Source organism: Candoia aspera, chromosome 4, assembly GCF_035149785.1.
Source record: "Candoia aspera isolate rCanAsp1 chromosome 4, rCanAsp1.hap2, whole genome shotgun sequence".
Lineage (NCBI taxonomy): Eukaryota > Metazoa > Chordata > Lepidosauria > Squamata > Boidae > Candoia > Candoia aspera.
In genome coordinates this window covers 99,192,187-99,211,574 of record NC_086156.1, presented here as the reverse complement: position 1 = coordinate 99,211,574, position 19,388 = coordinate 99,192,187, and the positions used below count along the sequence as shown (strand labels likewise).

Sequence of the window (19,388 nt, the reverse complement as noted above, 5' to 3'; positions counted from 1 at the left end):
TCCTCCGCTCTACAGTATTCCAACGATCCTCCTGCTTTTCCTCCCGCTCCCCCCCCCCTTCCATCTGGAACTAATTAATTCTCTCTGGGAAAGAAACTTTCAGGAAATTCCATCCTCGGGCTGGGTAAGCCTTGGAGCGGGGGGGCGGGATGAAGCGAGAGTCCCTTTTCCAGCAATGCACTTTCTCTTCTGCCTCCCCTTCCTCTTCCTCCTCCTCCTTTCCAAGATCTACAGTCTTCTTCTGGGTCTCCTGGAAAGGCATTTCTCTCCCCACAACCCCCTCTCCATTTTCGGGCCGTTTGTTTGTTCAGCGTCCCGAGCGCCTGCAATTATTCCCCGAATCGCGGCCCGAGGCTGCCCCTTTAAGAAAAAGACAGCTAGGGCAACAACCCCGGGGAAGTGGGCGCGGCTTGCGGGACACACCCCCTCCCTTTTAACTGCTGGCTTGAAGGGAATAGCTGGATCAGAGGCAGAGAGTGATGTTCCAGGTAAGAGCGCGTCGCCGGTATAAAAGACCGGGATTGTTGCTCCGGTTTGGGCGGGGGGACGACGAAAAGAGAATGATAAGGGGCAGAGCGGGGGGCCAGAAGTCCTGGTCTCTGAAGGAAAAGCTTCTTGAGATCGCGCCAGATTAGCAGGATCCTTGGGTTCGTGTCGCCTAGTGGGTTAGAAACGGGGGGGGGGGGGGATCGCGTCAAGGTGATTGCAGATGGGAGCGGCACAGCTTGAAGGATCCCTTCGTGGGGGGCAGCGTGGACGAGTGGGTTGGAGCCGAACAAAAGGGAGCGCGCGTGTGGGGTTCGTTGCGGAAGGGAGCGGAGCTCGAGCGGGCAAGTGAAATTGCGGTTTTTCGCAGGAAAGGCGTTGCTGTGGAGGAATCCCTGGGCTTCGCCGCTCTCGCTGCGTCCACCTCAGAGAGGTGGGTCTGGGTGGGGCGGCCTGGAGAAATGTGGCACGGAAATATGTGGGGTGAGGAACCGTGAGCCAGTGGATGCGAGGAGATGAATCCAACCATCCCGAAACAAATGACCGAAGGCGGGCAATAACGGCGAAACAAAGGATGGAGGGCGTAGAATTGCGGGGCCGCCCGAGCCTTTGCTCTTCCTCCGGTTGCCATCAGCCCTCCCTTTCCTTGTGCGTTCTAAAGGTGTGACAGCTCGGATCGTCTTGGTTCTGCAGGACCCTGGCCATGCGGAGTGAGGAGGATGGAAGCTGTAGTCCACCTGGGCTGGAGGGCACTGGGTTAAGAAGTGATGGTGTTGGTGATGGAGGCATTCTGGAAGATCTTGGGCGAAGACTCCCCTTTGTCCAAGAACTTGCGCGTCAGACAATATTGTTTTTCTGGTGGCATTTGGCAGAGGCAGGGCTGCGTGGAAGCGCCGACAGACCGTGCGTTGGAGAAATAAGCTGGGGAGAAATGAATTGGTGCCCGGAGCAGCAGTGATTATTTTATGTAAAAGTTGGGGAAGTTTATTTCTGTATTTATTTCATTTATAGGGCTGCCAATAGACTAGGGACTCAGGGTGGCTGGGCCGTTGGGCTGACGCTGCTATTGGAGTGCAGAATTGCGGATTTTCCTCTGAACTTTCGTAATGATGTCTGTCGGTGAGCTGCACTGAGCAAACGCAGCCTATTCCCGCAGGCAAAACCCGCCCTATTTGGGCTGAGGTCTGTCCTCCCAGCCACACCTTTGAGGATCACACGGTAGGAGTCGTGTTTGAAGCATGTTCCCGATCTTCGTGGGGGGGGGGGGGATGCCATGGATCTTCTGCTTGTTATATAATTTGGGTTTCTTTATTGAATGGCACCATGTGACCAGTTTTTTCCCCTTCTTGCGTAAGTGATTGATTTTTCTCTCTCGCTGTTTTAATGTTGTGAAGTTAGGTTTGCAATCTTAGGCATACCAGTCTTGTTCTCTGCAAAACTGCCAGTCTTGCTTTTCAGCCTCTATTTTTGCCCCGGCCTGACCTACCTCACAGGGTTGTTGTGGGAAAAAGTAGAAGGAAACAGCACTGTGTAGGAGCACCTTTTGCTCCTGAAGGGAAGGTGGGATATCAGTCTGAGATATAAATGAATAAATACCTTGTTGAATTGTTACATTAGGCCTCCTGCTTTCAGCAGCCAGCCTGTCAGATGCCTGAGGAAGCCCATAGGCAGATCTGGTCACAGAGGCAACAGTTTATCACTAGCTGGGGAATTCTGGGAGTTGAAGTCCACACATCTTTAAGTTGCTAAGGTTGAGGAACACTGGTGTAGGCAGAACATTATAGAAGAAAATCTGTAGCCAACCCAAATTCAGCGTTTAGCTTTTAATTAGAGGTGCCGAACCACTTTGAGAAGTGTTGCTATTTAACATCCTAGCAAGGAAAGAGAAGCTAGACACCCAGCTTCTACATGAACTCATTCCTTGACTATTTGCAACCAACAGCAATAAAACTTGAAAATCTCCTTATCACTTCACTTGCCAGAGCAAAGGGTTCCTCTGGTGTATGGTGGATAACATCTGTCACCTTGAAAGAAATGCTGGCTGGGGTGTGGTGGATTAACTGCAGTGGCCTATAAGAAAATGGTTCTGTATTCTCACTTCTGTCTGACATTATCCAATCCCAGGATCTCCTGGATGAAATTCTGCACCTGATCTTGCAGGGCAATGTTGCTGTTTCTGTGTACTGTGTGCACAATCACTTTGGTGTATGACTATCCAACATTCAGATATCTGTGATCTCGTGTGTGTATGTAGGTGGAAACTAGAGTGCCCTGTAGCTTTCCTGCAGATCTATATGGACAGGTAGAGCTCCTGTTGATTTCAAATTCCTATTATCCCGTATTTGGTTGGGTTTTTTTAGATTGTTTTATCCCACCTTTCTTATTTTTATAAATAACTCAAGGCGGGGAACATACCTAATACTCCTTCCTCCTCCTATTTTCCCCACAACAACCAACCTGTGAGGTGAGTTGGGCGAAGAGAGAGGGACTGGCCCAAGGTGACCCAGCCGGCTCTCATGCCTAAGGCGGGACTAGAACTCTCATACCACGCCTGATTGGCTCTTGGGCTGAGAGGGAGGGACTGGCCCAAGGTGACCCAGCCGACTCTCATGCCTAAGGCGGAACTAGAACTCTCATACCACGCCTGATTGGCTCTTGGGCTGAGAGGGAGGGACTGGCCCAAGGTCCCCCAGCATGCCTAAGGTGGGACTAGAACTCTCAGTCTCCTGGTTCCTAGCCTGTTGCCTTAACCACTAGACCAGACTGGCTCTCTTGGAACTGAGCTGCAGTTTTGGAACTGCAACTGAATAAAATCTTAAGTTCATAATGACCATGCACCCCAAAAAGAGCTGTATTACAAAGCTCTTGAATGGGAGTGGCTGCTATGCCAAATAAGTAAGATTCAGCTTCTGCATCTGCAAAGGCATTATAGATACAGGGTTTGGATGCTCTGTTACACAAAAGTAACATCTTCGTAAGACGTCAACGAAGCGGTCTTGAGTTTCCATAGACCAGATTCTGTTCCAAAGAATCCAGGGCTCCTTGCTCAACCACTGGGGGACCAAATTTGACTTCCCTATTTATGGACAGAGCTTTGAAACTTCTGTCTTATTGGCCCATGCCTGGGACCTCATTACACCAGCCTTGCCCAGCCTGGTATTCTCTGGACCACAACACCCATCACCCAGGTTTGCTAGAAGGGATTTGTAGTTCTGCAATCTGGAATGCCCCAGATTGGGGAGGCCTGTCCAGTTTTACTCTGGTTAAAGGTCAGTCAACGAATCCCACTGCACTGTGTGTGGCTGATGCATCTCTCTTGGTGTGGGGATAGTACATAAACTTTTCACGTGACAGCACAATCAAAACTAAGATTCTGATAAGCAGCAGCACGTGTGGGAACAAATCCTGATGGCTTTATGAAAGGAGAACCAAATGTCATGAGTACGGATGGTGAGCAGGAGGAGGCCCCTCTCCAGGGGGAAAAACGCATGTGTAGTTTAGAGGCTTTGAGCAGCCATTCAAAGAAACCCAGAATAGACCCGCCTTGAGTTTTGGGGTTTATCTGTCTGGGTTTTCCCACGCTTCTTCAGTTGGGTAGGATTTTCTGTCTACAATAGCAGTTAGTAAAACACTAGAGACTTTCTCCTCGTCTCGGTGTGGTCTTTGCTTAGTCAGGACACCAAAGAGGATTTTTAGCATACCATTGAACAGGGATTTTATTTCTGTTTTGGGGCAGATGAGCTGTTTTTAATTGAGGGTAGGCAACCTGGAGTTCTCTGGATGTTTTGGTTGTATGTCCTCAATACCTGGCTTTTGGCTGGCCAAGGCTGGTGGATCTTAAACTCCAGAATATCTAGAGGACACCGATTTGCCAGTGCCTAAAGTCACAGAAAAGTAGAGACATGTTTCCAGTAAACAAAAACATTTCTGTAATCATATTGTCGATCCCCTTGTATAGTTAATAAATCTATACTCTACTCCCCCCCCAAAAGGTCCCATATTTTGCTTATATTTAAATATGCTCATATTTACTCCATGGTAGTTGCTTCTGCTCTTGACTTGAGACGTATTTCACATTTTTAATATTTTATTTATTTATAAATTTATTCACCTCCCATGTCTCCACAACAGGGGGACTCTGGGCGGCTTACAATAAATATGTATACATTATATCATAACAGTATAATATGATATACTGTTACTATCAAGCTTCGATGAGAAAACTCCTAATTCTTTCTTTAGTCTAATTAGAACAGTACAGAACTCCAAGAAAATAGCTGATGCATTTAATCTAAATTCACAATTATGTTTCTTGAGTCCAAAATTAATCCCAGGAGGCTGAATTAAGGACCATCACACTATGGTTTGTATGCGACCATAATGGGGGGGGGGCAACCTGAGACTGAGTTTAGGGGTCTCTGAACTACAGTTCCCAGCATCCCTTGCTGCACAGGTGATACTCACTGGGATTTGAAGTTAGGTGGTGGTGATTTGCTAAAGGCTGCCTTGCTCATCTCTGCATGCTTATTTTTTGATGGCTTTTTGAAAAGATTTTTGAGCCTATGGGATAGGATGCCCTTGCAGAAAGAGGGTTTTCTTGCTCACAAAATGGGTACCATCCTAGGCATGGGCAATCATAAGACATTTTTCCCAAAGAGAAATTGTTTTGGTTTTTATCTCACTAACCCTTCCAAGATGTCCTATCCCGCTTCAGTTTCTTCTCTTCTTCTTTTGAGCAGGTGGTGCATTTCAAAACAACCAACCGGGGTTTCAACTGTATTCTCTGCAGAGACATTTGGAGCCCAGGGCCTTCTTACAAAGAAAGGGAATGTTAAAAGCAGAATGCTCGCTCTACAGCACGCCGTTTCCTTTGCTTAAAATGAAAGGAAACTTGGGGTAGGTGGATCAGGGAGCCTCCAAGGTCCCATAGGAGGTATCCCAAGGCAATATGTTTATTTCCTACCCCTGCATTAAGCTAACCGTAGTCTCTTATGTCAGGTTTCCCCTCTCCCAATTGCATGATGGAATCCATCTTTATAGGGCTAAAATAGGAAGACAAAGTTACAATTTAACACGTAATAAAACAGGAAGGATTGAGATCAAATATCCCAGTTCAGATGACCAGTGGGCTAATGTTCCCCCTCTCGTTGCAAGAACTTCTTGAAAGAAGCCAACTTGAGCATGAAGAAATGAGGACGCTCCCCAACCCTTTTCCCTGAAAAGGTATAATTAAATGAAGACCAAGAAAGATGCTGAGATGGGGAAGACGTGGTAGAAGGGGCTGCAGGCAGTCATTGCTGCTCTTACTCACCCTTTGATCTCTTTACCAGTTTCTTGTTTTGTCCACTCTGAAATATAAGCTTTGAACCTGATGCTCATAAGCAGAGATAAAAAGTCCTTGACTCTGAGATTTATTGCTGTCTGCACTAAACTCCTTCACCTTTGTGTTCCACATACCAACACAGATCTATCTTCCCAGTTTTATTTTAAGGAAAACATAACGAATCTTGAGGGCAATCAGTCTTCCCCACTTGAACCATTCATCTTTTTAGTCTTTGTTCCTTCCCCTAATCTCACCCTCTTTCCCTACATCAATCCACTGGAACGCAGGGACTGTATCACCGCCATGTTCTCAACCCTGGTTTCAGCCCATTGCTCCATTTTTTTTAAAAAAATGGGGAGGGATTCCTGGAATCAAGGCTGATTCAAGAGCCCCTTCCTTAATCCCTATTGTGATACTCATTTATTACAAAGGAAACATTTATCTCTGGGTCTCTTCACCCATTCTCCAAAAGGAGAAGATGAGCTTCTTGGTGAAAGTTAAGATACAGTTGGCAGAAATTTTTGGATTTGGACTTTATTTCTGTACTACTGTTCAATTCAAGGATTATATCGGGTAATGAGGAGATATGTGCGGGACACACTGCATTACACAGTAACTGCTGTTGCATTAACCCATGTATATGCCTGTTAGATTTCTTAGCCCATCTTTCTACTATAAGTACCGATTCAGGCAGCTTATAATGAGATAATAAGGAAGCTATAGTAAAAACCTGGATACAAGCAATCTTTTAAAAAAAGAGCTGGTGTATTAGAAGGAAATGCTCTGATGCAGCTTTTCTTGCTGATGTAGATTTTTATTGATGAAGGGTTTTACATTGAAAGTTGAGGACTGGTAACTATCTCTATCTTCTTTCCTTCTCTCATTACTCACCAGTTATTATGTTTTTTAAAATGTGTATGAGATGCTAAAAAAGCAAGAATTACGTTTTGTGCTGATCAACAGAATGCGTCCTGCTTGCCAAAACAGGTTTTAAACCAGGATGTATTTTAAATGCTGATCTATACTGCATCTGATGTATTGTTATTAATGTGTTTATTGCATTGTACTGGAATGGTACATCAATTATAACTCTTTTGTTTAAGTGTCTCTGTGCACTTATGTATAAATACATGCACATGTGCATTAATACATGCATTCTTCTTTTTTTTTAAAAAACTGACTTGAAGCTTTTGTTACTACTTTTAAAAGACTTCAAAACGCTTTGGAAGATATTCTTAAATTAAGGTATATTTTAAATATGTATGCTTAGAGTATGTTTCTTGCCAAAATTGCTGCTCCTGCCACCATACAGAAGAGCTGAAATGATCTGGGAAAGATGCAGAACATAGGATGAGGAGAATTTTGCATGGTCGTATCTTCAGAACCAACCCTAAGGACTAGAAAGCTGGGGGTGGGGGTTTCGAAGTGGAGGTTTGTGCTATGTGCTTGTCTGTTTCAGTCGTGGAGGACTAGGGAACTTGGCTCAGCCTGTAAGGGAATGTGCCCTCAGCCAGCCACTTCTTACATTTCTGACTATCTGTATTGGTGGTTCCATTTTGCTGATCCCCTTCAGGGATGTAACTGTAGTTCAAAGTAAGGCAGTTCTAAAACTGTTTCATGTGTCTGGCCCTCTTCCCCCCCCCCCCCCCATTTGACTGCCTGGTTTCTTTGGCAAAGGGTGAAAACAGCTCTGCCATCCTTGTCTTTAACTGGTCTGGGTGTGTGTCTGTTTGTGCGTGCCACTTCACTTTCAAAGCCTGACATTTAGCGGCGCTCCCTTCAGATCCCCGCATTGTCCACCACTCAGCCCCTAGCCTGTCCTTAGCTCGGTTTCCGTATGCCAGCCAAACTCCGGAATTCAGGAATGTGCTGAACTTTATACAAAGTTGGAGGGGGTTATTTTTCCCCCTAATGTGTGGGTATGTGTTTAAATTTCCTTCCCCGGGATAATATTTGTTTTGGCTCCCGGTTCCCGGTCTCGCTCTGTCACATTAGGGGCTTGTATCCTCTGTGGCGCAGTTTGGATTTTGTGGGCGTTTCTGACAACCACGATTTCTTCTTTTTTGTTCAGGTATAACTAAATCGTTTTCTGGGCCACCACCCAAGAGGGGTGGAGTGAAGGCTGGTGAAGAAAAAGCTGGGAGGAAAAGAACAGGGGAGGGCACGAGAGGTGGACAAATGAAAGGGGGAAAAAAGAAGTTTTCCGGGGATTTCTGAGAACTCTAAGCCAACTTCCCGGACGCTGCAGGACAAAAGTGGAACAGGATCCAACTCAGAACACTGGGAGGATATAGAGCTTCTTTGTGGCTTGGGTTGCTCTGGCACTGCCCCTTGGCGGAGGCAGCGGACTGGGACGACTACAAAAGCAGGAAGGGAGAGGGACGTTCCTGTGAGTCACTTGAGGTGTGGGGAAAAGGCAGCTGGCGTCTTCCTTTCAGCAAAGGTGAGTTTGCTAATTTAATGACTTTTTTTTCCTCTTCTTTCGGTGCCTGGCAGCTCTGGGTGGGCAGCTGGAGAAAGACATGTGTTGAATCATCTGACAGCTCTCCTGGCTACATGCGGGGGGGTGTGGGTCAGGCGGGGTTGGGGCGTGTGGGGGGGGTACTGTGACCGTAGCTTAGGCTGTTGTAAAAGAGGAGGGAAGCCAGCCAGGAAGTGGGCTCGTGGGTTTCCTGCTGCTGCGTGAGATTTAGCACGGCTAGCCGGTGGGCTGAAACTAGGGTGCCAGCTTCTCTACCAAAGGATCGCGGTTTCAGAATGAGACCCAGGAGTCCGGAGAGCAGATAAAGAGTGCAAAGGGAGCTTCCGAGTTCTCCTGGAGAGGAGATCACCCTAAGAAGTTGGGCAGCACGTGCACTGGGAAAGGACGGTGTCTGCAGGAGGGGAATGCATGGGGTGAGGCGACCTTTAATCTTTTACAAGGATTAAAAAGAAACTTGGGGGCGTGGTAGCAAAAAGTCCTCTCCGTGTGCATGTGTCTGGAGGGGGAGGAATAAGTGAGGGGCGATAAATCAAGCAGCAGCCAGGTCTTGAAAGCAAGACACAGAGTGGGGGCTGTGGCTAAACCAAATAATTCCCCAGCCACAGATGTCTGCCTGGACTTCTTGGGATGTTTTCCCTGGCACAGCAAAACCACCTTCCAGCTTCTCCCGTGCTGTTTTTAGGTTCTCCTCTTGCAGAACCTGGCTCTTGATATAAAAACTTCTTGCTGTAAAACTTCTCTTTCCTTCTAGCTCTCCACTAACTCCTTCCTGCTGTGGCTCCCCAGATTTTTCTCCTGGTCAACCAACCAACACCTTGAAATCCCTACTCTGTGTTTTGCCCAGTAGCCCATTAGGTGTCATTCTTTCTGTAGTATCCCAGGATACATGCTTCCAGCAATTTCTCTACCTCCTGCTTGCTGGTTTTAGGGTCTTTTCCAGAGAAACCCGGAGTATGGGCCTCTTCTCCACACAGGCTCAGTTGCTCTGCTCTGTCACGAGCTGAGCTAGACAGTTCCCCTGGACCCCACCCCTGCCCAGTGCCCAACTGTTTCCTTAGTCCCAGCTGCACACAAGCATTTCCAAAGCCTTCGTGTCAATTTTTGCAGGAAATTCCGTCATTGTCCTCTGGGGCCAGTAACCATATCTGTCATCCGCAGCAAGGGGAAGGATGGAGGGGAAAGGAATAGATATACAGTATTTTCCCAAGAGGCTGTAGAGTAAGCCTGCCTGGAACCACACCAAGATGGTGTCAGATCCAGTGGTTCTGATTCTCAGCTGCTCCCTGTCCCAGGCATTTCTGCATGCAGCCTTGGTGTGTTTTTGTGGTGTACAGCCAAGGTGCCATTGCCGAAGGCTAGGATTCTGCTGAAAAGCATTTTTAAAACCACACAAAATAAAAGTCTCTCGTCCACAAGTTCTGCAGCTCTTCTCTCCACACAGCCCTCAAGTGGTGATTTGGAGCCTCAAGCAAAAGGCCTTGATGGAAAATACACTCATTTGATACAAGCCCTGTTTGATCAGAGGAATAGCTGAGGGCAATCCATTCTCAAAGGCAATTGTCTATCCTGCGGTATGTGTATGTGATGCTTCCCACAAATACATGCATAAGGCTTCCTCAAGATAGTCCCCCCACCCCACCCCACCCCACCCCACCCCACCCAACTGCTTTGTAAATGCCTGGACTTTGACCCTCTCTCCCATCCCCTCTAGGTCTTCTCAATACTAGAGCACTTTCCCATCAAAACCAGCTAATTCATTTGTGTTCTTAAAGGGTAGCCAGCCTTCTCGAGCTCTTTGACATTTTGATTTAAACTTCATCTCAGAAGAGAAACACACGCCTGGCTCCCTCCCCTTCTCCCTCTTTGCTCCTTCCATCAATAAGAAGTAGCATCACTGATGGTTCAGACCCATCATAAGTGGGCAGTTATGCCACTTGGTGGCCAACTGTCCCCTAAATTAGTAGTCAAGGAATCTGACATTGAAAGGATTGCACTTAAGCACCCCCTTCCAAATATGCGTCATCGTGGGATAAGTACCATAAATTTCAATAGAAATCAAGCAAGCTTGGACCCCTTCCTTGGCCTGCATAGGAGACTACTTGACAGTCCCATTAATGCTGGCTTGTTCCATTAGAGCTCTAATAATGTTTGTAGAAGTCTATCATGCCTTCAAGAATAATACTGGCAGTGACACCAGGTTTATGTTTCAAGGACTCTACAAAGGGAGGTGATGTATGGGAGAAAGGAAGAGTAGCAGGGCATGAACCAAGGAAGATAGGATGATGGTGCTTCTTGTGGAAGGGTTGACGAGGTCTGTCCATTTAGGCAGATCTGAGACAGTTTTCCGATCATTGCAGGCTGTGTCACAGGTCTTCCGGCTGTGCACACTTTGGATGTAATTCCAAAAAGTTCTTTGAAGTAATTGCATCTTTTGTGTGGCTGCCCTCCATAGCCACACTGCAATCTTGAGCAAAAATGTTGGTGCTTTGGATAGGTGGGATGTTTGGGTCCCTGCATGTTCTGAAATACCATTTTGGAACTGACTGAGGGGAATTGGGGAGAATTGGCTTTATTTCTACCAAACAGTTAGTGGCAGCCACTAACAGGTAGATCTGTTTGGTAGAACAGCCGAAAGCAGTGTTGTGCAGATGCAATGCAAGCTCCCCCTTTATACGCATGTCACGATGCTGCTTCTGTGTGTGAAAGGGAAGGAGCTTGTGGGGTGATGCTGGAATGCTGCTGTCGTCATTTTGCAAAAGTGGTGGATCCCATGGACACCTAGGGTACGGTCCTAAACAGATTAACCATGAGGAAATGACACTCTTGAAGTGCCGGGGGGATTGTCCCTCCTACCACCTCTGGAGACTGTTAGGCTATTGGCTTTTTCCTTGTGTGCTTCTAATACTTTCTTCAGTAAAAAGGAATGATGTCCTTTATTCCTCATCCCTTCTCAGCCACGAAGGAAAAGGCCCTCATCCTTCCTCTCCCAACTCCTGAAACTGGCATTGGCATCAAAGTGGTTCATAGACAAGTGGGAGATTAGTAGCTAACTTTTCTTCCTGGATATCAAGGAAAAGGAGCAATGCTTAGGAGCTTAGAAGAGGCTAGGAATCAGGACTCCTGGGTTCTTTCCCTGCCTCCTGATACGCTGGGTCTATTTACCACCCACAGCTGACTCAACTTTTAGGCTGTTTTCCACTTCTGTCAGCGCTTTCTGATCTCAGGAGAGAAAGAGAAGCTTTGCCTGTCCCTCCTCTGCCTCCCCAGTCTAGCACTTGCCCAGACGACGTCTCTCTTCCACCCCCAGTGCAGCTCCATTGTTCCCAGTCAACATGAATCATCTCTCACCATTAGATCATCACACCTCAGACAAGAACACTGCAATGTTGGGCAGGTACAAGGAGAGGCAGGAAACGCCAGCGTCTGTTTGCCTCGTCCATCTTGTGTGTAGGGTGGCCACTGTGCCATCAGGACAAGACTTGGGGGCAAGCATCCAAAAAATTGGAGAAGGTTGGTCTCCTTTGCAGTCTGACTTTCTGTTTTTGAGTCAAGGGAAGGAAAGCTCATTCCCATTTCCTTCCACACCTCAAATTCCATACCAAATTATCTAACAATACTTCTGATTTGATTACCATGAGTGTCCACAGCATTGTATAGAAAGGAACTCCCTGTTTCTTGGATAATGCATCCATTCCATGGGCAGACTTTGTTTGGATTCATACAACAAGCTACACCAGCCTTTCTCAACCTCTTGACCCTGGAGGAACCCTTGAAATATTTTTCAGGCCTCAGGGAACCCCTGCGCATTCAGGCTGAAATATAGGCCAGAAGTTACAAAATTATTATATTCGTTTCATGTGTAGGCCCGTACATATGCATTAACAGTGTTCTTAAACTAAAAATAAAGAATGAATCTTACCTCTTTAATGTGAAGTTGCCTGAATTTGAAATACTTTTTTCAAATAAATCATGATCTCCCAGGGAACCCCTAGTGACCTCTCGCAGAACCCTGGTTGAGAAACCCTTTACACCATCATAGCTTACTGTGCTGAGGGAATCCAGCTATTGTGGTTTCCTAACCATGGGTTGATGTGTTTGAACTGGGCAACTGTGGGTTGTTTAATAAACCATAATTAAGTAAATAATGCCTTGGTGTCTTATGTAAATTCAGGCATAGATCCTATTGAAGAGCAGTGACATCCTGAATATATTATATTCTGCCATGAATGCAGCTAAATCCTGCTTCTGTTGCAGAAATAACCAAAGATTTCTAGTTCTGGTCTCCCCTTTTAGGCTTCCAAAGTTCTCCTTAGGATTATCTTCCATCCTCCAGATCTTGCTCCTCTTCTTAAGGAACTTGAGTGTCCCAGAGCAGCCTAAGTGTTCCTCATTCAAAGAACTGGTTGGACAAGTTGTTATGTGGGCGGTCAGTGGGTGAAAAAAATCCTAAGCTGGGTCAGGATAGAGCAGGTATTCCTGCAACTCTTTCACTTATCCCAGACTCTGCCACAAAATCTAAAATCTTTACCCCCTCAGACTGAAAGGAAGGAAAGGCTAGATTGGCCCCTGCACGGCTCTTGCATCAATCTTGTGAGCTTTGGTACATCTTAGGTGAGTTTGGTAGGATGAGCCAAACTAAGAGAGAGCCTTGGAGTAACTGCTTCTCTCTTTTGCCTACTCTACCTCAGAGGAGCTAAAATAGGATAGCTCCATGTTCACCACACTCAGCAACTTGGAAGGAAATGGATTCAAACAGGGTAGCTGTCTTTGAAAGCTGTCTTCTGAGATTACTGTTCTTTTATATCATAGATTCCTGGGCTAAATCTCTTTGAAGAAAGCCACAACTGTCTTCTGGCTGTCTTCAAGATGAACTAATTTATTATGGCAGACTATTTCATGGTGAATCATGTGCCGTTACTCTAAGTTGCAGATAAACTCATGTGAAAGGTGAAAGGTGAAAGGTCCCCTGTGCAAGCACCGAGTCACGTCTGACCCTTTGGGGGATGCCGCTTTCGCGACGTTCTCTTGGCAGACTATAGGGCAGGGTGGTTTGCCATTGCCTTCCCCAGTCGTCACCTTCCCCAGCAAGCTGGGTGCTCATTTTACCAACCTCAGAAGGAAGGATGGAAGGCTGAGTTGAGCTGAGCTGGCTACCCGAGGGAGAATCCAGCTTCCACTGGGATTGAACTGGGGTCGTGGGGAGAGTTTCGGTTGCAGTACTGCCACCTACCACTCTGCACCACACAAGGCTCTTAGATAAACTCATAATTGGCTAGAAAGGAGGCACAGTAGATATGAAGTCAAAGAAAATGCAAGATCTGTAAAGACAAGGACTGCTACAATGGAGAGCTATCACAAAGTGACATCAGTAATAAAAGCAAACATCCTGCTGTTGGTAAAATAATTAACTTGTGATTAAAAATGCATTACGTTCATTTAGGCCAAAAAGGATAGACTTAATTCAAATAGCTTATGCTTTGGTTTCATGCTTTGGACTCCTAACTTGCAACGGGACATGCAGCCCTCTCCTTATCCTCACTACAGCATTTTGGTCCCATGGGCTATGCATGAGTGTCAGTGGGTGATTTTGTGGCAGACTTTAGGAAAGTAATTGAACTTGCAGGCTGTGCTGGTTCCAGTGGGAATGCTTTGGACCCTCATCTCTTCTCTCTCTTTTCAGATGCCCATCCTCAAGCAGTCCCCAGTTTCTCATTCCAAGAAGAGGCCCCGCCTGGATCGAGCCATGATTAGCGCCCCTTTGGGGGACTTTCGACATACGATGCACATTGGCCGTGGGGGTGATGCTTTTGGCGATACATCTTTCCTCAGCAACCATGGGGGCTCCAAGACCAATGGGTTGCCTCATGATGTGGCAGTGTCTCCTGGGTCCCTCTGTTCTCCTGGAGATGTTTCTGGTTGCTTTGAACTGCTGTCTCCTCCTGGTAGCGGGAATGGCGTAGTCCAGAGTCCGGCAACCTCGACCCCTGATGGCAGCTTTGTGGTACTGCAGAGCCCAGAGAAGGCTGACTGGAAGCCACAAAAGCCCCCTAATGGAGAAGGTTGGGACCTGCAACAGAAGTTCTCCTTGGAGAGTCCCACACTGGAACATGCTGAATCCCTTCTCTCTTTCCAGCTGGACTTGGGGCCTTCCATCTTGGAGGATGTGCTTGGAGTGATGGATAAAGACTGGGACAGTATTAAAGGGCAAGAGCAGGAAGCACTGAGGGGTGAGAGCTCAAGCCCACTGGGGTACTCCCAGCAGGGGGATGAAAAAGAAGAGGAAGAAGAAGAGGAGGAAGAGGAAGGGCAGGGCTACAGTTTTGAAGATGAACAGGATGAAGAAATTGGGTTATAGGAGGAGGAACATCCTGGCTTTGCCCTTTCTTTTCCCCACGCCTAAAATTTCTGCCAGCCCTCTCTTGCAGAGTTTTTCAGCCTCTACTGCAATAGTCTGCAACTGGCAGCCCTTTGGTCAAATATGGCCAGCAAATGACTATTAGCTAATCCACCAACGTATCCCTGCCCCTCCCCATACAGAAGCATTATACCTTCAGATTTCTTATTGTTGAGTTCAGACAGGAAAACGCCAATCAGAATCTCATGGCAAGGTCCTTGATGCTACTTTTGAAAAATAACTTCCAGAAGGTGCTTATAATCCTTGTTCTCTCTCCACTTCCCAATGTCTTGTATTCCTTCCAAGGCCTGGGGCAGTGCGACTTCCTTGTACTGGAAAAATACATCTTGGCTTCAGCCCATCTTCTCTGTCTGGAATCAAAGTGACATACCACCGAGTCTGTTACGAAACTTTCTGTCCATCGACTGCTCTTGTGTTTATCATTTTTACTTAACCATCTTGAATTCCAGCTCTCTTGCCCACTGTTGGTTTCTCTCTATGAACTTGGAATATACTTTGAGGAAAGGCCACCTCAGCGAACAGACTGAGAGAATTTGAGGACACAGTCATAACCAACAGGCACATTGTTGGAAGAACAAACAAAGACAGAATGATACAGTTTTGGAAACTCTGTCTAATCATCTCCCATTATGTAGCCAGTCTCTTCTGCCAACATGTATGCTGTTGTGACATTCAAAGGTATGAAGTCTTCATCTGTCCACCAGTCCCTTTCCAACTGATGAACACGAAGTAGCCCAACAGCTTCCATTTCAGAATTCATTCACTGATCCATTCTTGCTATTACACCTGTGGATCTGTATATCCAAAGCAGTACTGTGTCCGTTGTGAGATTTCTTAAGAGATGATCTTGTGTTAAGACAAGAACTTGGTTAGAGGGAGAACAGAAGGGCTTCTTCATGTTTTCTTGAATGAAGAATGAAAATGAAAAGGAGATGGCAGGAAGAATGAAGAAAAGGTGTTTGGTCATAATTAGAAGAGACTGTTGAGTGAGCTGCAAATAGCCACACACCTAGTTGCCTATGAAGAGGGACAGAATTTTCTCCCCGTGGCCCACCTCAATTTTTTTTTGCACCCTGTATAAAAGAGGCATCTGTTTTTAACAATCCACTCATGTACAAAAAAGGACAAAATTTTCAACAGACATGGTAGCTGGAACAATTCGTGTGTTATTTTTCTTTCTCTTTTGGCTAGTCACTTTTTAAATGGATTTATTTATGAAGGACAAAACTTGGAATGCTCGTGTGGAAAAAATATGCATCTGTTGTTTTTTTTCTTCATTAAAGCTGTGATGGGGTCGGGCGGCAAGGCAGGGTTATGTCCATAGACAGCATCTCCATCCAGTGTGAACTGGATACCCTTTTAAATAAGGTGCTCTTAAGCTGAATACAGCTCAGTGGGTGAGAAGCGGCAATAACTGGAGAGGGATTTACACTGGCCAATGTGTTTTTGAACAGCCCTTCTGTAATCCCAGATCCTGATCCATCAAATTAATAACTTGTCCTTTTGCCCATCAGATAGTTCTTTTGCATTCTTTTTAAAAGGAGACTCTGTTACAACTATCTTGGCTTCCCTGAACTGGCCTGCGGGAACATTGTCAAATCTGGGATAAATCATTTTTGGAAGGTTAATGGTAAACAGTTGGGAAACAAATCTGTCTAAATATGAAGAAGTGGTGGTACAGCTGTAGATTTATTTGTTTGTGCTAAATGTAAGAATGCTTATATAGGGATAATGCCTCCCCCTTACATTATCCCTCTGTTCTGCCCCATAGCCTTTATCCATCCTCCTGTTCCTAGGCTGAGATCTGAGTATCGAGTAACCAGGATCACATTGCTTTGGCAAGCTGTTTCAGGAAATAGAAAACAACTTTATCTAGTCTACACATGAGTGTTTCTCAACCTTGGCAACTTGAAGGCGTGTGGACTTCCAACTCCCAGAATTCCCCAGCCAGCATAGCTGAAGTCCACACATCTTCAAGCTGCCAAGGCTGAGAAATATCGCTATACGTTCTTGATTCCACCGTGTTTCTGCTTCGGGTTCTTACTCCTGATTCATTTATCGTAATGGAAAAGGTATATAGGACTGTAATGTATTATGGCCTTTCTGAAATATCGACCTGCTACAAAAAAGAAAAGTTGTTTTCATCGCCAGAGTGAGGGTTACCACCTCCTGTCTCTCTGCATAAATGGGACAAGATTTAAATATGTCAGTATTAAGGTGGAATAAGGGTGCTTTGTACAGTCCTACAGCTGGCATTGCTACAAGGTAAGGTATGTGTAACCTGTGGCCCCCGGAAGCTATGGATGCAGTTCTGTGAGCTTTGCCAATAGTTGCTACTGAATTGTAATCTTTAATATAAGGGAGGGGGAAGAAATAATCATACCAACTCTGTTTCATTTAAAATTCAATGTTGTTTTTGTCTGGTTTTGGGAGCGCATACCATTTAAAAAAACAGACGCATCCCTCTGATTATAAAGAGCTAAACACATTTATAGTGGATCTCAGTTACTTACCACCTATCCTCTAGGACAGTGTTTCTCAACCTTGGCAACTTCAAGCTGTGTGGACTTCAACTCCCAGAGTTCCCCACCCAGCCAGCCAGCTTGAAGTTGCCAAGGTTGAGAAACACTGCTCTAATATAACTCTGGACGTATTTTATTAATCTCTGCTCTTTTGCAAATGAGAAAGGTGAGTGGGGATGGGGGAGCGGGAAAGATTTTTTAAGATTGTGACCATGCTTATGTGTCACATCTCCTTTCTTAGAAAGCTGTCTTGGCTTTGTGGTGGGAAACATGCTTTCTAATTTTGTTTTGCTGGGTTGCATGTCCCAGCAAGCAATTTCAAGGCCGGAAGTGAATATGGTGGTACTGGTGTTTCTTAGCTGAAGAATGTAAGTTTGGGCAGGGGGTATCAGAGAAGCTTAAGGAAATGGAGGTTCTCCATCATTTGGGATTCTCCATGTGAGGTCTAAAAAGAGTTTTAATGTATTAGGGCAGATTGGTTGCGTTTTCTAGGAAGTACAGTATAGACAGTTACAAGAGAAGCTGGGGTCCCATAAATTAATGTTGGTCTTCAGCTCAAGGCTCAGATTTATTATGGGTGGAGGTATCTCCCAACTGCAGCCAACTACAAACAGGAGCTTAGCTGAAGAGTGTTCCATCAGATAATCACAATATACAACCAGTTATTGCTCCAGATAGTCAACGCAACAGCTCTAATTTATGGTGGGAGACTGCTCTAGAATTCTGATTTTCAGCAAGGGACTCCCCCAAAGTGACAAGATGATAGAAGTGTGATGCTGTTCATGAAGGAGACAAATAAAAATATTGGACGACAAAGAGGTGATTGGAGGGTGGGAGGAAGAGAATAAAGATATGGGTGTGTCCCCTGCAAACTTACAATTCCATTATTTTATTCTTCTTTGCTGGGTAACTCTACCCACCCAACATAAGCTACATTTCTTAAAGCAGTATGTCTGCAATGTGAATATACTCCAAAAGAGGAGTACGTTTCTAATTTATATATTAAAAAAATGAAAACTGGGTCCCATGTATCAGGTTGGAGTTAAAAGTGGGTCCTGAGTTTAGAAGTGGTGACGATTACAGCATTCAAAATTCTCCATCCTGTGAGCATGACAGGTGTTGCAGCCCAAGCACATCTGGAGGGGCCTGGTAATGTATATTGTAACCCCAAACTGCCCTTCACTAGACTCTTTATCTCCATGTTAAAATAGGGAAATCTGGACACTTTTTTCCCTGTGGTGAGTGTGTTTTATCTTTGTGGTATGATTTTAAAGCTGTTCCATTAATGAGGTTTGGTTACTGACTGCAAATGAGATTGAGGCTGGCCTCTGATCGGTAAAACCACAGATCGTTATTCTCCAATATTTGTGTGCATTTCCGAACTTCTCACCCTCCCACCCAAGATTTAATTCTGAAACCTACTTCTTAAGATCCGCACAGATCCTTAGATCTTTTTATTTTTAAATAATTCTTGCAATCAATGTAGCAAGATGGCTCTATGTATACATTTATCATTTTATAATAGCTCATTTTATGGGATTGCTATGTAAGAGAATGTCTATACAGCCCCCACTCGATGTGTTTAACTACCAACCTACTATCAGCCTACTATTTGTACAGTGACCAAAAAGTGTTTGATATTTCTTGTAATTAAAAGCAAATTAGTTTCGGATGCTTTTCTTCTGTAAGTGAAACTCCCTATTCCCACCATGCTCTGTGCTATTTAGTGGCTGGTTCATGCAAGGAGTTTTGGATCTGTTCAAGGGTGGGTTTTTTTGCCATTGAAGAAGAGCTATAATGGTATTCCAAGTCAAGGTGCATCATACCCAAAGCAAGCCAAGACATTTTGGAATCTTGTTCAGAATTCTACAGTTCTTCCTGACTTTAGTTTGCTTTTCTCTTCGTTCTCTTTCTCTCACACATATGCATACCAGTAATCATTATACTATCCTTCCATGTTACCCAAACTCAGCCCTTGGAGGCACTGAATTATCTTTCTGGAACTGTCCGTCTTTATGGAAATTGCACCAGTTGCGGCTCATCCATGTGACCTTGAACGACCAATGAGGTTCCTCCCAATGGGCATCTCCTCACAATGGCGGTAGATCTTGTCATCTCCCACGTTTCCATTTTAAGTGATTTATTTATTTATTTATGTCT

The 19,388-nt window shown here is 45.3% G+C and overlaps 1 protein-coding gene across 1 annotated transcript; it reads left to right on the top strand.

The window, feature by feature from the left end:
- The first annotated feature begins 401 nt into the window (after positions 1-401).
- On the top strand, positions 402-18,900 carry CDC42EP5 (CDC42 effector protein 5). Its single transcript, XM_063301190.1, has 3 exons — positions 402-488; positions 7,881-8,252; positions 13,972-18,900. The coding sequence occupies exon 3, from the start codon at positions 13,972-13,974 to the stop codon at positions 14,644-14,646; it is 675 nt and encodes a 224-aa protein (XP_063157260.1). The 5' UTR covers positions 402-488; positions 7,881-8,252; the 3' UTR covers positions 14,647-18,900.
- The last annotated feature ends 488 nt before the right edge of the window (positions 18,901-19,388 follow it).